Source organism: Thunnus maccoyii, chromosome 17 (genome assembly GCF_910596095.1).
Source record: "Thunnus maccoyii chromosome 17, fThuMac1.1, whole genome shotgun sequence".
Lineage (NCBI taxonomy): Eukaryota > Metazoa > Chordata > Actinopteri > Scombriformes > Scombridae > Thunnus > Thunnus maccoyii.
This window is the reverse complement of record NC_056549.1, coordinates 15,493,130-15,511,442: the sequence shown is the minus strand read 5'-3', so window position 1 is coordinate 15,511,442 and position 18,313 is coordinate 15,493,130. Positions and strand designations below refer to the sequence as shown.

The 18,313-nt window shown below is 38.5% G+C and overlaps 1 protein-coding gene across 2 annotated transcripts in view; it reads left to right on the top strand.

Annotated features, from left to right (window-relative positions):
• Positions 1-18,313, top strand: part of baalcb (BAALC binder of MAP3K1 and KLF4 b) — a 105,584-nt gene that overhangs the window by 85,098 nt on the left and 2,173 nt on the right. Inside the window, exons 6-8 of one of the 2 annotated variants that reach the window (XM_042390060.1) lie at positions 15,149-15,219; positions 15,968-16,187; positions 16,673-16,914. In XM_042390060.1, the coding sequence (XP_042245994.1) occupies positions 16,734-16,914 (181 nt within the window). In that variant the 5' untranslated portion in view covers positions 15,149-15,219; positions 15,968-16,187; positions 16,673-16,733. The other variant, XM_042390061.1, reaches the window with a different exon arrangement.

The window sequence follows — 18,313 nt, the reverse complement described above, 5'->3', positions numbered from 1 at the left end:
TCACTGTTCCTTCCCTCGTGTTGCACGCTCACACTAATCACATCCTCAGCCTTGACAGATCGTCCATCTTTCCCATTCCATACTGTGTCCGCTCTTCCTCCTCCTCCTCCTCGTCTTTGTTACTCCTCAGAGAGGGCCGTGAGGTTGTGACCTCACCAGAAAAATGGAAACCACATCATGCATCTGTGGTAATTATCTGATGAACTTATGGCTCTTTTGAGGGACACATTGGGTTCAGGCATCATTTCATGCAGCGTTGAGCAGACTCAAAACACACCTGTCTTATCAGCCAGAAAGCAGGGCAGCAACAAGTCCATGTAGTCCCTGTGAAATCACATTATTTTCCCATATTATTGTTATTGTTGTCAATTTTGCGCTGAATATAGTCACTTGTTGAAGCTGATCAACACACACAGGAAACAACAAATTAAAAGTGATGATGGAGTTAAAAACCTACTCCTAAACAGATGAACCTGCTAACGAAAAATATGTTTTCACACCAAAGAATATCAAAAGATGTTTAAGGCTCCTACATGTTGTGACTGAGTATGATGAAAGCTGCCGATTGCAGTGCAATAAGCCTCCCTAATCACATTCACCTAATATCTCGTCTAAATTGCAAGGCCCATGTCCTGCATAGTATTCTCACATTTCCATTCTCTTTGCACCCAACCTGTCCTCATTGTGTTCCCTGGTTTGTGCTAGATCCTCTTTGTAATATCAAATATGCAATAAAAAGTGTCAAGTCATGTCCAGCCTGTGAGATATTGCATCACTGGCCTAATTGGATAGTGGTCAGTGGAGTGACATTCCCAACAACACCGCCGCCTTCATTTGCGTCATTGACTCATTTTGTCTTTGTTGAAGTCAGTTATTTTCAGATCTTTGTACATATTATTACTGTCAGTGAGTAATCTGTTGTTTCAGAGATACATCCCATCTTTCGTAGAGGAGGCAAATATTTGCTCAGCATTAATTTGATCTAAAGACATTCTGTTCATGGATGCTACTGGCTACAGACACTGAGGAATAATACAGATACAGACTTTGATCACAGCAAGAACTTATGGAAAGTTTGGTAAGTAACTTAAAATAAAATCAGTGACTGGAATTAGGTTTATAACTTCTACAACTACGAAATGTATGTTTGCTTTTTCAGTCAGTCCACTACTTTGGTCCAGACTTAATAACTGTTACACTGACATGCCATTTTGTACCAATATTCATGGTCCCTAGAGGACAAATCTTGATGAGTTTGGTGATCCTCTGACTTCATCTAGCACCACCTTGAGGTCAAAGTTTTCACTTATCATGTTAAATATTTCGATAATTTGATGGATTGGCACAAAATGTTAACATTCATGGTCCCCAGAGGATGAATCCTACTGACTTTAGTGATCCCCTGACTTTTCGTCTAGTGTCACCATGTGATTAGCATCTTTGGTTTCGAGTAAAATCTATTGAAAACAAAACAACTATTGGACGGATTGCAATTAAATTTAGAGCACACAGTCATATGCCCCTCAGGATGAATTGTAGTAACTTTGGTCATGCTCTGATTTTTTATCTAGTGCCTCATCAGGTCAAAGTTTTAATTTGTCCAATGCTTTGGTTTATGAACAACCTGCAAAACTAATGACATTCCCATCAGCCTCAGCTGGACTTTGTGTTTAGTGTAAATGTTAGCATAGTAACATGTCTTTAAATTGATGTTACATTGTAAATACTATGTGAGCTGTTATCCTCTGAGTACAAATTATACATACACTGAATTACAGCAGTTTTATTATCCCCTGAATGCTAATTAATGATACATTTAAAATAAATTTGAATATTCTCCAGTGTAATAATAATTTCATTATGGTACCACTTAGAGTGCAATTCGTCACAGCTAACTATGTGTCACCATCAGATCAATTATCATCATCACCTGCAATTAGGATCATCATTAAAATTAAGAGTCAACACAGTGGTAGTTGACATTGAACTGATGTGTGCAACTTGATTTTGTCAGCAGATGCAAACTGTTCTGTAAGGAGAGACATGAATCAGCAGTGGTGGCTGCCAAAATGACTGACAAAGTCACTCATTAACACAGCGAGCTGCTGAAGGTTGATATTTACGTCATATCAGATAAATGTTGGGTGTGGACAGTCATGGAGAGAGTCGACTTAATCAGAGGACTAACATCACTCTTTGGCATCAGGACTGTCTTTTTAGTTCATTTAGACCAAAGTGGTGCCGGGAATATGCAATTCTTTGAATCTCAGTGTTTCCATGCTCCCACACGAACATGAACACTGACGGAAATTAATTTAAATCAGACATGTCAGACTCACAGAATATACCCCTTAGAGGTGATGATTCATTGTATTTTTTAAACAGAACATAAACTAAAAACACACATTTATATTCATTTGTTATTCATTCACTCAAAATCTTGCACATATCAACTACATTCAGAATATGTAGGAGTTGACACATATGCAGCAGGAATGTCGCATTTCACCAAAACATATTTTCTGCACTCAACATGACATAGCGAAGTGACACTTTTCAATACTTTTACCTCAGCAGTGGTGATATACTGTACAGTCAGAGACATAAGAGCAGCGGACCCTTTCGTCTGCCTGCACTTTAAATCATTTGTGACAGTTTCATGATTAGAAGGGCGACATCATTTCAGGCTCATACTTTCCTGACAAACGTATCTTCAGCTTCCCTACCTTTGACTTTACCTCACTTACTTTCCTTGCATTTACAATACATGTTTCATTAAAAATCAATAGCTGTCCGGGTTTTGTTTATGCCGTATGACTGTTTATGTTTCATAACAATGATGGCAAAAATCCTCCCATCCTTTTGTGCACCACAGAAGTGCAGATTAGTCCTGTTGTAAACGCATTCAGCCATGAAATAGAATAACAAACAAAGGCTTCTGTTGCCAAATCTGGGGAACACCTTAACGATACGAGGTGGTTATGAGGATGTTGCTTTATTTTCAGAATTCTTGTTCACTTGTAGTCCTTACCTGTCCTGTCGGTTTGAGTTGTGAGAGGCATATATCAGATTTTAAGCTGCGGATGTTCTGTGTTCCCATTACAGTGAATCAGCAGTGTATGAAACAATCCCATCTGCTGCACCGCCTGCTCCTTTTTATTGTTATACACACTCATGCCCCTGTAATGTGGATTCATTTTGGTATGTATTGATTCTGTATGAGAGAGGGATGTGTGTTGGTTGGCAGTTGCATCTCTGGAGAGAAAGCACAAGGTGCTTTAGGACTGAGTTTAAATAGATCTCTGACTCAGAATCCACTCTGATAAAAAAAAAAAAAAATGTTCTGGTAATCAGAGAGTATTGTCAGTGCAGGGATTAAAACAAACAATGGCCCAGGATGACTTAACACTCACAAGTGTTGCCGGATGGTCCCCTGGCACAGCAACAAATCATCACTGTAACCTAGCAACACCACTCATACTTTAATTAGAGTGAAGAGATAGTGAACAGCCTGGAGTTGTATGCTAATCTCCTTTTGTGCACTCATGCTGATGTTGTTGTTTCTGTATAATGTCGTGGAAATATATGTTTTATGTGTATCCAGTCAATGACACACAGAAACATGGAGGCTGGTATTCAAATAAATGATGGCTTTTTGTCAGGTTTTTGAGTTTTACTAACTAAACAAATGCTCTGTTTCACATGCTCACACATTTACTTAATATTCTATGCTATCAACATGATGTACGTTGCTGAACAAATGATCTTGTGAAAAATATTTTCATGGGAAAGAAATTCGACAGTCACTCAACTTGATAAAATATTTTTGTGGGAAGAAAGTCATATGTTTTTGAAAGATAATATCTTTATACAAATAAATTCAAACTGAATTCACAGGCTATCTGAGAATCCACAGCTTATTTTATGCCCTTCTGACAAAATGACAAAAATGAATCTGAATTTGCTCTTTGATTGATCCTACTGACTTTATATATGTCCTACTGCTCCCCCGACAGCACATTATCATTCCTCAAAGTGTACAGAACAAAATATTGTTAAAAAATACTCATGGGGACCCAGGAAGGGTAGCCACTGTGGCTAATGGAGATCTGAATAAATAAACAAACAAACAGAGCGACTAATTACCCAAATTATCTCATTGGCTCATTAGGTTTTGATGGCAGTTGACACTGCTGAGACACTTTCCACCAGTGGTCAAAATTATACACTCCTATTTCTGGAGTGCAGGTTCAACCGACCTTTGTGGTCGTTTAATTATGAGGACGTGTTGGAAATAGCTGTGCAATTAAATCAAAACTCAGTGCATACATGATGTGTGTTAATCAGCATTTGTTTTACATTGTGTCTACGTTATTACAATGTCACTTCCACCAAAAGCACTCTAAGAGGTGTTAATACATTTCTACCCATGCTAGATGCTAGCCATGGTTCTAAGATAGCAAAGATGGTTTGTCTGTCAGTTGGCTTTCAGTGAAATATTGGTTTAACGGATGGCTATGAAATCTGTTACCGATACCCACAGTGCCTAGAAGATTAATCCATAAGACTTTTCTGCTTTCTCCATCACGAGGTCCACATTTGTGGTTTTGAGTGAAATATCTGAACAACTATTGGATGGATTTGGTGCACAAATTCATTTCCCCCTCAGGATGAATTGTAATCACTTTGGTGATCCACAGGCTTTTTATCCATCATCATCTTCAGGTCAACATTTACTTTATTCAGTACTTTGGTTTATGACTAAATACCTACAAAACTAATGACCATCCCATCAGCCTCAGCTACAGTTTGTGTTTATTGCCAATTAGCAAATATTAGCATACTAATATGCTAAACTAAGATGGTGAACAAGTTAAACATTATTCATGTTAGCATTGTCATTGTGAGCAGGTTAGCATGCTGAGCCACTAGCACAGCTGTAGAATCTTGTTAATACACACAGAACAACACAAACACACGAACTGGTCTTTGCTAGAAGTCCTTTTCTTATAGATTACCCTTTGATTCATGCAGTAGAATTGCTTTATAGGTTATATGGCTTTTCCTGCTAATGAAGCATAAAGCAGATGAACAGAGAGATAGAGGTGTTTACTTCAATGTCACTGTCATCACAGTTAATGATAATGTCGGACAGACTGTCCAGACCTTCACCTACACATTCATGCCTGCGCATTTGTTTAACAGCTGTAGTTAAAGTGGCCTTGAATGGTGATGGTTTGTACAAGATATTGAAAACTTTGCTATATCGACATCTTTTAACTGGAAGGATGTTTCTCAGTGGCCTCGTGAGATTACTATTTTGTAAAACTAATTTTTTTGGTTTCTCAAATTCAAATGATGATGAAAAGATGAAATTCCTCTTTTTTGTTAACACCTTAAAAAATTAAGTCAAAACTTCACCTTGTAAGGCTTTTGCCATAAAATTTGCTAACCACATTCATGCTCCCTCAGTTTTCCTGCACACTCAGCTTAAATTGTAAACAACATAAGATATCTAAGATAAATTTGTGGTGGATATTCAAACAATTAACCATTCTGATTGCGGTGGGTCCTTTAACTTTCCTCTTTTCTCTATTGCCAGGTGGAAATTTCTACTTGTACATGTTTCAAAAAGCAAAATGGGGGATAAATGTGACATTTACTGAACAATTTCATGTTCCCCAAAGGACCTGCTTCCCTCTTAGTCAGTACATGAGTTTTAGTGCCACTCTTCCAATTTAATTATCAACTTTGTGCAAATATAACTAGAGGCAAGATTTCAGAGGATTGGATATTTACAGTCTCCAGACAATCAAGTCTATTGATTTTGGTGTTCCGATGGCCTTTTAGACAGATATTGCACAATAAAACAGGGTGATGCCTTGACATTCTTTAAGCCTATTATTATTCCCTGGAGGGAGAAGCCCATTACTGTAGTTGATTTTGTGTCATTCTGAGACAATCTTTATATTTTAGCTCCAGAATCATCATTATGTTGTTTGTGCTGTGCAGCCTAAGACACAGCAATATGGGCTGCGCTCTCATGATATTCTACAGATGTTGGTCCCCAGAGTAAGAACAGAATTAGGCAAAAAAGCTTTTAATTATGCTGCCGCTTCTTCCTGGAATAATGCACAGAAGGACATGAAATTGTCAGAGCTGATTTTTACAGGGGAATTTAAGTCAATTTTAAAGGATCGAGAAAATAGTACTCTTGGTAAACGTGATTGCTCCTAAATTTTCACTGAAATCATTTGAGAAAATTATACCTGTTAATGCATCATCAACTGGATTTTTGTCCTTGACCTTGTTTTTCACAACTGGATATTGTGTTCACCCATCTGTTTGTGTTTATTGTAAAAATGTTTAAGCTGCTCTCTTGGTCAGGTCACACTTGGAAAAGAGATTTTAATCTCAATGAGACTTTCACCTGGTTAAATAAAGGACTACATGTTATACATTCTATACAGCACTAATGCGTAATCTTGATTCACCCTCTCGGCCCACAGAATAGCAGTTCTCAGAAGCTGAATTCAGTCAAACTGATCCTGCCCTCTTGAATTAGAAATACATAATAGATGACATAGCCTTCACTTCTCATATTAAAGGCTATTGTAAAACATGCAGTATTTCTAAAAATGAATGCAAAACATATTCGTACCGTGTCAAAAACTAAACTCATATTTTACCAGGCTTCACTGCATAACTTGCAGAATTTTTATTTTTATTAAAAATTCTGCGTTTTTATTCAGTTAACAGCAATCAATATGAGATATAATAATATAGTTTTTGACAACAGTAATGGTTCAAGTGAGTGGGGCCAAAGAGAGTCACAACCCCACGTCACAAAGTAACATCTTCTGATACATCCATCAGTTTGAGTGCTTATTTATGCACTTACTGTATGAGTGAGCATGTTAGGAAAATCAGGAGGGCAGCAAAACCTTTTTTGAGCTATACGACAGGTGGCAGAGCACTACTATCTCACTTCATGTGTGAAATGCTATCAACCGACTAGATCATTTGAACATGAATATATTATTTACTTTATTGGCATTTCAAACTGTGCCGTGCAAAAATCCAACATGTCTCAATGGCAGTCTAATTATTACAAGAAATTTCAAAATATGGACTAATTTCCTAAACATAATGAAGTCAACAATCTATATGAGGGCTGTCAAATCTGGTCCCCCCAGCTGCTTGAATGACATATAGATGCTAAACTCTAAGCATTTCCAGGGGTTATTAAAGTGGTCATGATGGTACCAAAACTCATCCAGTTTGCTGCACAGCTGAAAAAGTTTTGACAGACCTGGCATTCATAGACTGAATTTTCATCAAGATTATGAAATATATTAATGACCTATATTAGAAAGTTACGTGACTACATGTTGTAACATTGAGTTTAATGTCAGATGTCTTTTAGGTCATATGGGGAAATAATCATTCCGCTGACAGTTTGTTTTCCTTTTCTTAGAGACACCCAAATTTAATCACCCTCTAAGTCCACATTTTGGCTTCATCTCCAACACCCAGCATTGCTCTTTGTGGTAGTTCATAGTTCAATGTTTATGTGAGCTCCATCAGAGGTTCCCAAGATAATTTCCCTAAAACTAAGAGTCAGTCCCAAGAAATTCCATGAATACTAATGCTCAGTCTCTCGCTTCGTAAGCCTCTTCTAATGCCCTTTCTGGAATATTCTTTGCCTCTGATAGGATTTGAGTTATGTGTTTAGCAGGATAAAACGAATGAAGCACATAAAGTGCAAAGGCTGCATTTATGGGTCAGTCTTCACCAGAATTTAAAAGGCGCAAATATCAATTGAAGCCAGAGGAGTGGACGATCGATTTAGCATTTCCCCTGATAATGTAAACGACAGTAAGGGAAATTACATAAATCAGTCATGGAGAATGACTTTGTTATGGTGGCAATATTAATAACTTTTGGGTCAAACACGACTTTTAATACTGCACAAGTTTTGACACAGACTTGGCTTTCAAAGTCAAAAAATTTGTGCAGCTTCCTTATGTAATTAAAAGAGATGAGGCTGTTTCATTAAGATATAATGAAATATATTAATTTATACGTTCTAAAATGGAGGCTTTTTAGCAGGAAGGAAGATATGTATATTTAATCATGCTGTGCTATGCAGTTTCTTTTTCCAGCTTCCATTAAGGCTGAGTCCAGAAGACATCCCACTTTTCTTAAAACATATAACTGTTAATAATTTCAATGAATTGCACCATCAAAGCTCTTTCAAAATGGGAATTTAAGTCAGCTATCTCCAAAAAAACAAAGCAAGAGAGCATAAAAATGTAAAGTTCTAATATTCACTGAATAGATGAGCATGTGTGAGACAATAACATATATACAGTGTAATGCTCTTCTTGTTCCTAAATAGCTTAATAAACTTACAAGCAATAAACACATTCACATATCATTACCATTCTTACCTAATAAATACAATTGTGTTAGCCCTGCCTGCATATTGGGTGCCTCTCCTCTGGAGCACTTTGCACTAATGAAAAGGTGTCATGTTAACTCACACAATGATGGATTGAAAGAACACAACCTCCGGAGAGATCTCTGGCACGGATCCGCATGAGAGAAAGAGATTGCCATTGCCAGTCCGAGGAGGAAACTGCGTCTCTCACAGAAAAAAAAGGCCCCAAGATGTGATTGATGCTGCTGATCCACAACCTCCAGGCAAAACAAAATCTGAATAAGTCCCTCGTTGTCCTGCTGGCAGCTCCAATATCAACAATTTGCTGATGAAATCTGGACAAATGCGCATGATAATATCTCAATATCACTTACTGTGTGATTGTTTTGAAAATGTTGTTGCTTTTTTCAATGTTGTTAATTTAAAGAGTGTAAACTATAAAAGTGAAGCGTTTTTAGTGATTGGGACAAATTCTGCTTACATTTCAGGGTCTTTGTCTTTTACAATAGTATGTTATAACTGCAAGCATCGTACTACTTTACAGTTAGGAAACTGATATCAAAACCAATGATCCTGTATGACTGGGAGCAATGTTTTCAGTTTCCCAGCATTAAGCATCCTAATTAGTTTTCCAGTGTTGTAACTCACTGGCTGTCTCACTGAAATCCCAGTGAAAGTTTGGATTTGGCCGCTTTGCAGCTGCAAATTGGCACGTCCACTCCTACTCATGACCGAATTTGCCAGAAAAGTTCTTTTTCCTCCCGCAAAATTTTGCAAACCAGTGGAGAGTGCATATTATCCGCTATCAACCTTGACCAGCTGTTAAAAATTGAGCAGAGGTTGGGGTGAAGTCTGAGGCAAACTGAAGCACAGACTTTGGTTTAACGCACACACACACTGTATGCCCAATTTAAAGGGAATATGAAAACAAGTCTCTTGAAGAGTTAAAGAAGAACAATCTCTAAAATGAAAATGTCAGATTCAGATTTATTGCAAAGTAAGTTTTCACAACCAAGGACTTTGTCTCGGTGTGGTGGTGCATAACACTTCAAAAAATAGATGGTAAGAAAAAAAACAAGTATCTATGCAAATTGAGAAAAACACAACTACCACAAAAGACAAGTGGTATAAATATATAAATAAAATGTTACAATTAAGAATAAGTAAAAAATATGTTCTACATGAAGAGAGCTGTAGAGTTTAAAAAATATAATGTACAAGATATTGACTGTGCAAATATTCACAGTATGAACAGTATGATGTGCAAGTGTAATAATACAAAGAATACAAATAATTGTGTTAATGTAATGCACTTTGTTAGATGTGATGAGTTCACAGATGTGCAATATAATAGATTATACATTTCACATTAATATGACGTGTAGTGACTGTAAGAGGGATAGAGTCTGTGTCAGTGGGGGTGCTGGGCCTTGTCGATGAGGCCAGCTGCAGTCAGGATGAAACTGTTCTTGTGGCATGAGGTTTTGGTTAAGATAGACTGCAGCCTTTTGCCAAAGGGGAGTGTTGGAAAAAGATTATGTCCAGGGTGGGAGGGGTCGGCCATGATCTTTCCTGCTCGCCTCGGTGTCCTGGAGGCGTGCAGGTCCTGGAGGGACGGCAGGTTGCAGCCAATCACCCTCTTAGCAGAGCGAATAATATGCTGAAGTCTGCCCTTGTCCTTGGCAGTGGCAGCAGCATATTGGATGGTGATGGAGGAGGTGAGGATGGACTCAGTGATGGCGGTGTAGAAGTGCACCATGACTGGCTTTGGCAGGTTGAACTTCTTCAGCTGTCACAGGAAGTACATCCTCTGCTGAACCTTTTTAGTGAAGACGCTGATGTTCTGCTCTCACTTGAGGTCCTGGGTGATGATGGTGCCCAGGAAGCGGAAGGACTACATAGTGTCGACTGGGGGGTCACACAGGGTGATGGGGGCAGGTGGGGTTGCGTTCCATCTGAAGTCCACAACCATCTCCACTGTCTTTAGCGCATTGAGCTCCAAGTTGTTTTGGCCACACCAGCACACCAGATGGTCAAGCTCCCACCTGTAGGCAGACTCATCCCCACCAGAGATGAGCCCAGTGAGGATGGTGTCATCTGCAAACTTCAGGAGCTTGACTGATGACTGGTGGTGCAGCTGTTTGTATACAGGGAAAAGAGTAGAGGGGAAAGGATGCAGCCTTGAGGGGAACTGGTGCTGATGGTCCGGCAGTCAGAGACATGTTTACCCAGCTTCACGTGCTGCTTCCTGTCAGACAGGAAGTTGGTGATCCACCTGCAGGTGGAGTCAGGCATGTGCAGCTGGGAGAGCTTGTCCTGCAGCAGAGCCGGGATTACGGTATTAAAAGTGGAGCTAAAATCCATAAACAGGATCCTGGCGTAGGTTCCTGCAGATTTCCTGTGAAAGATACAGACCGGACATAATAATGGCCAGGCCTTGCATACATGTTTGTACAGTAAATATGAAGCTGAAGTTAGCTTTGCTTAGCACAAAGAGCTAGCCTAGCCCTTTACAAATGTGACACATCTGCCTACTAGCATCTCTAAAGCTAAAAATACAGATTAAATTAATTGTATATCTTTTTTAAAAAAACTATACAAATCTGTAGTGTAAGAATGACACATTAGGATTTTACGGGAGGGTTACTTGGCCAGGCTCAGTGATGTTCTTGAGTCTGCGTGGGTTGCCTGGCAACCTCACAGTGATGTCAACACTCCCAGTCACTGCTCCCTACCACGAAGTAGTCCAGCACAATAATGACTGAGAACAATGTGTAGTTCCCGAAATTTTGAACTATTCCTTTAATTATTAGTCTTATGAATTGAAATATGTAAGAGTTGACTTGGGCTTGCACCAAAAGGACAGTTCAGTGCTAAGTGCACCAGTGACTTGCTCACATTGAAAAGATGGCTACTGTATGCATTAAAACTGATGTAAAGGGAATTTTCAATATAATTCCATGTCATGCATCCTTGTTTGCAGCGAAAACCGCTGAGAGCTCACCCATGATTCACTCCAGTGTAGCATTTGGCAGCGCGCCACATTAATCGCCGGGGTAATGGGAAGACAGGCCTATTGACCAGTAGTCCAATAGGACAGAGGGGCAGGACATACAAATCAAAGCTGTCCAGCCTCATATTGACCAGACTGTCCACAGGAAGCGAGATTCATTAGCTGGGTGATGGGGGAATGAGGCGAGGGTTGAGTGCAGGAAGGCATTTGATTCAGCTCAGACCCTGCCAAACCTGCACAAAATAATGGCTGAATATGTATTTAAAGGGCAAGACTCCTGTTGGCAGCTTACACAGTGGAACAGAATCCAGTGTCTACCTAAATGAAGCATGTCCAGTAGCAAAGACAATGTGTTTCTGTCTCTTATTTATGATTATCATTATTAACAAGTCCTTTTGAATTATGTTTGAAACGCACAGGCAGATCTTCAACTGCAAATCATATATCAACACCTCTTTCTAAGTATTTAATGCAGCAAGTCAAGTCTTAGTAATGTGAAACAGCTCATGAAATTTTTCTTGGCACTCACATGAAGTGCCCATCACTAACTGACCTGGACATATACTGTATACCGAAGTCCATTAAATGTTTCCCTCAGACTGCTTTCTGACAGGAACAAGTGGTGAGCTTGCCCATTAGCAGATTGATCTTAAAGTTGAGGCTCCGTTTATTCTATTTTTTTGTAATGTGCTTTATTGGCAGCTGAAATAAGAAATAAATTAATAATAAATAAATATATAAATAAAATAATAAAAGCGTCTTTGCTGCTGTAGCAGCTCAAAGGCTGTAACTTCAATTAAGGAAGAATTATTAGTAACACCTGTGCTTTTCCTGCTATGACAAGTCAAAATGTCTGTCTGTTAAAGACTAGTCCTGTATCTTACATCATACTTAATAGGGCTTAGCAATAACTCAATAATCATATTAATTATTAGCTATCAGTTATATTATGTTTTGATAATATGTACGACTACATTGTTTTGTCCTTGTCTAAATGAATGATTCCAAGCAAATAGTATAGACCAACATAGTTATTGAAATCTTTGTTTTACCTTTTGAAGTTTTTCTTTCTGGTGTGATACATAATAGTCAATTGGATTTAAGATACATTTGATTATTGTGATATTTGGAAATCCAAAATATATTCTGGTTAATACAGTAATAAAACTTAATTCTAGTGATCTTTGCTTCAATGTGTTTTGGTTTTAGATTTTAATACAAAAACTTGGGACATACTGTCCCGTCACCAAAGTTTTGTGCCACATTTTTGTCACATCTTATCATCTCTTGCACATCTTGCAGTCATAAATTGATTCTGTCTGCATCTGAAGAGCCTTGTCTACTTTCTTTGTCAATTTCCTATAACATGGCACTGTTTATCTTGGTTACACGCACATGAAACTCCTTCTTAAAAAGCCTGGATTCAAGAGCGCAAACCTTTTCATATGTATTTGATGTTTATAGACATATCAGCTCTGACAAACGTCTGTGTGACTAAAAGCTTAGACAATAAACTGGATGTTTGCAATCAAGACAAGTATGTAGATTTTCACTTCTTCTGATTTACTTTTTTTTTGCATCCATCATCTTTGTGATTTGCTTAAATGTGCAGTACCTTTGTGAGTTTTTGCTGAGATGTATATATATTTCAAACAAATAGGAACCATTTACTTAAATATTTACCATATTAACCTTTTATAATTATGAATATGGGAATCACTCTGTCATTTACCAGCCCTGTTCATGATGTACTGGAGCAGGCTGTGACTGTCCCCTTGTGGGCAGAATAGTGAACATCTCATTGATATGCTAAGGGAATAGCCAGGTGGTCACAGGTTCCCACTGCTGTGCAACACGAAGGTAAACCCTTAACTTCCCTCTGAAAGTCACACTGGAAAGGGGTCAACTGCAAGCCAAGAAGTATGTAAATCAAATGTAATTTCTGGGGAAAATGTTTCAGTTATCCTCCAGTCAAAAATCTATTTTTCTTCTCGCCACATCAGTTGGATGTTTGAGCTTCACTGTACTTGAGTTCGAAACTAGAAGGATGCTGAAAAGTTTCTCTGTGCTTACCGAAAATCTGAGTGTAAGGCGGTATACGAGCATGATTTGTGACATCACAACAATTTTGCAGCCAGTTGTGATCCAATATGCAACTTACATAAGTGACAATTGACTTTAGTGAAGTAGGTGACATTCTTTTGTTTGCATTTAGTAGCAGTTAAACTTTGGAAATTAACAATATTTGCATGTTTGTAGATTGTGGATTTTTAATGAGGAAGAAGGAGTAGATGTAATTTTAAGGATTTTTAAGGAAGTAATTTAACTTTTATCAGAAAAAAAACATATCAGACACAAATTATTAGTCAAAGCAGGGTATTTTTATATATCTTCAAACGTGTTTGGAGGGGATCTTTAAAGATTTTGCATTTTTAGTGAAGTCTTTAACCTTCATATTGTCTTCCTATTAGAGGTGTGCCCGAATACAAATATGTTATTTGGCAAATCACAAATAGTGTTTTTTTTAACGAATATTTGTTTCATACAAATATTTTTTAAAATTATTTGTTTTCGGGAAGAAAAAAAAACCCATGTCAAATACCAGCACGTAGGTTGGTTATATCATTATCTCAGCATCTCTCCTCTGCTCTGCTGTTACAACTATCAGCAGGTCTCAACAAGGGGAGTCACATCCTCCTGCTACATGATGCACCTTTCCTAATTTGGACATCACGCCCGGAGTTGGGGGTGTTCCCCAGAGATAAAGCTGAGCTACTGACACATGTGAAGTGCTCCCTAGGGACTCTCCATAACCTGTTGTTCCCCTTCTCCTTTCCACAAAGTTAGGTTGTAAAAAATAGGCAATAAATGAAAAGTGCAAAGCAATAATCGCCTTTGAAGTTCTTCCCTACACATTTCGGGATGTGCTGTCAAAATGAACCCAGTCTGGTTTGACTATTTATAAAGCATAAAGTATAAATTATCACCCAATTCTGTGTTACACCTCTTAGCCAACTTCATTCCAACTCATCACCACAACTTTAACTCTGCCTCTTGGAATGTATGGTCAATAGACCTCATTAATATGAAATTATATCTCGTTTTTAGTAAAAATAAATAAAAAATTGTCAGAAATGTAGGGAAAGGTAAATCAAAGGTTGTGATGAAATCAGGTTTGCATACCTGTAGCTTTGAAGTTGTGTGTGTGTGTGTGTGTGTGTGTGTGTGTGTGTGTGTGTGTGTGTGTGTGTGTGTGTGTGTGTTTGCGTGTGCGTGTATGTTCATCTGCTGGAAAGCACAATAGTGTGACCCATTGCCCCACTGCACCACCCAGTGGTGGTCTGGTCATATTAATTTGCGAAGAGCATAATATGGATCCATCAAGTTATTTTCTGGCAATTAGATGAAAGAAACTCGTATTTCTGGTATCAAAACATTTGAAAACTTTGACCCGAGGACAGCAGGAGGGTTAAAACTCTAAAAGAAATCAATCAGTACTCATAATTGTGTGACTTTCTTATTAGTGTCATTTGGTTATTAACACATGCAATTGGGCCAAAATGCAGTTTGCTGAATGGATTTCAATCAAGTATCCACATGTCACTGCACAAGCACCTCACAGGACCTGTAGCTATATTTTAAAGTTTACCTGGCAACAGCTGAGGTAATCCACTACTGACAATATGTTACAGGTCCGGCAGGCTGGCAGACGACACGGAGGAGCACCGGAGCGAGACAAAAAAACACCGAGTCCCCATCACCAGTAAGCCTCATCATGAGCGTCTGTGTCACTGTGCGCTGTTTGCTTTCTCTCCATCAGCTGCATTCATCCGCGTCGTTTGCGTGTTTGTCATTAGACCATCGCATCCTTTTGGGTTTTTTTTTAAAATCTCCGTTTATTTCACGCTGCCACTGGTCTTTTCTTATGGCCTGTAGTGATGACAGTGTTTCGACAGCTACTGCAGGGGAAAAAAAGCTTATGTGAGCATTTACTGCGTCTATATCATCGCTTTTATACCATCATGGATGTGCTGATGCCACTTATTTAAACCTACCTGTCCGGGGAAAGCCAATCAAATAAGAAAACCAGGTATTATAACGATCTGGTCGTGTAGAGATCATTCAGTCTCAATATATCAATAAAATTCAGACTTCATTACCGTTTAATTCAAGGGAAACGAGGTTCAATAGCGTTCAATAATCCATACTGATCAGTGATTAAACCGTGGTTTAGACTGTGGCTGTACTGTCATGATATTCAGTGATATCCAATTATAATAGGTCTCTAGATAGATAGATAGATAGATAGATAGATAGATAGATAGATAGATAGGAAGAGTAATTGATTTAGTGTCTTTTGTATACCAAGCAGAGCAAAACCTTTATCTTAGTGGGTCAGAGTCTGTCACATAAAGACACAAAAGGATGCTTTTCCATCACTATATGTCGTCTGGCTCTCACTTAAAGCCCTACCTACCACCAGTCTCTCTCCTTTTCTTCTTTTCATACAGGTGACTGCATGTTGTGGGGATCCAACGGCTCCTGTGTAATACAGACTCCTTGACCTAACTGACTATCAAGAGATGCTGCCTTCAAGCACTGATGGAGAAATGTAAATGTGACTGGGTTAACACAGATGGAACCACTCAACCTGCTCTGTGAAGGACAGACGTAACTGGAGCCAAATCTTATGAGGGGCGCTCGTTTTTACCCACAGCTGTGTGCTCTGCTGTAAGTATTGGACATTTCTGGTCAATTGTTCAGGTAAAGAGTATTTATTTTAAGTCTGCAACAAACAATTCTTTTTATTATTGATGATTCTGGTAATTATTTTCTCAATTAATCTATAAAATGTAAGAAAAAGGGTGAAAATGCATAAAACAATTTGATGACAATCTCCAAATTGCTTCTTTTTTCCAACCAACAGTCCAAAACCTCAAAATATTCAGTTTACAACCACATAGGAGAAAGAGGCTTAAAAATTACAATTCATTTATTCTTTTTCTCTTAATCAACTAATCTATTAATAGCCTTAATCATTTAAATTTATTTTTATCATTTAGCAGTGTTTGTTATGGTAACATTAAAAAAATAAGTAGTTTTTTAATTTTTATGAGTCTTTCTGTCTTGAGGCAAAAAACTGGGTCAGTTCACTCAGTAAATATCACAGCTTTGTATGATCTGTTTCATACCCAGCTGTGTCAATCTCTTTCCAGTTTCCTCTCTCAGTTCTGAGGAACATCCAGCTGGGAAGTGAAGGCACCCCGAGGCAGAGCCATGGGCTGTGGGGGGAGCAGGACCGACGCTCTGGAGCCTCGCTACCTGGAGAGCTGGACCAAAGAGACCGAGTCGACTTGGCTGACCAGCACGGACGCTGACATCCCCCTGTCGTCCATCCAGAGCATCCCCTCCGAGAACTCTGAGGCCAGCTTCACTTCTGAGAAAACAATCAGTCCTGGTAAGAAGAATGTATTACTGTGTGGCTGCGTAGGATGGATGAGTGAAAACTTCATTGATCTCCTGACAGAAACAGGCAGCAATTTGATGAACAAATGAATAATACAAACATGGTTGTATGAATTAGAGCTCAATTAGGCAGAATATGGTATATTTGCAGACTGAGGCTGTATTAAAACAGTCATTTTTTCCGAGAGTTCAGTTAGAGTCAGAGTTCTATAAGTAATGAGCCAGCGGTGGTCCTTTTTCACTCTTTAACATCAAAGTGAAGTGTGACACCTTATATGTGTTAGTCTCTCTGCTCTTCCCTGTAGGAAAAATCCTCTAACACAAATTCAGAGGTTTTGCAACAAGAATCCATTATCCACACGGAAAATTGAACTGAAGATGAAAAGCGGTCATGTCGACCCTCCCTCATGCTGTAGAAGGATTGTGTGTGACATAAGTATGAGTGACAGACAAACCAGTCTGCTCTGGAAACCTTTGTTCTTGTGGTGTGCCCTTAGTTTCTTGTGCTTCTCTCTACATACAGCTGTAATTCTGTTCTGTCTGGATTTTCTCCTGAATTGCAGCTGCATTTTCTATGAAGCCTGGAGGTGGTGAATCAGTAAATGGGCATAATAGGCTACATCAAAAGCCACTGGGCTCAAACAGGACTTGGCTCTCATGGCAACAGATACAGCTGTTAGTCAATGCAGGCAGAGTAGCCTTGATGTAATTGTGAAGACAAAATTCAGCAAAGCTCCACTCCGAAGAGATAAAACAGCTTCAGAAATGGACAAATGAATCAGCAGCTGTATCAAACTGTTGTCCCACAATAATGTAACATTTATGTACATCTGTTAGATGTGGTAATGTTTTTGTTTTTTTATTATCCTACCATGCAGAACGTCACACTTCTGTAAAAAAGATACCACCTGCATCATCAGCGACTTGAAAACACGTGTGGTCTTGAATACTAACATGCATCGCTGAAATATACCGCATGTATATGTAAAACACTCAGTACACTTAACTCCACCAAATACTGCCTCCTAGAGGTATTCAGACTTCAATATGTCCCATAATTCCTCAAACTTCACTGCTTCACACCTTTAGTCAAATTGGTTGTAGGGGTGGCAGTAATACACCCAAAAGCTTTCTATAAGCTATAAGCTCTATAAGCTTTGACATGCAAAGCAAGAAGTGCTTTTAATTTACAATAATGAGCTAAATAAGGCAGAAATACAATATTTTTGGTGACATTGTTTGGTTTAAATTAATCAAAACAAACCATAGTAATAATGAATAAAAGCTTAATGCACATACATAAACCTAACCACCGTGTCCAAAGCTGAAAGAATGCATTACAGGTAAATAAATGGCAATTAATCTGCCTCAAAGGTTGTGAGAAAATGTTT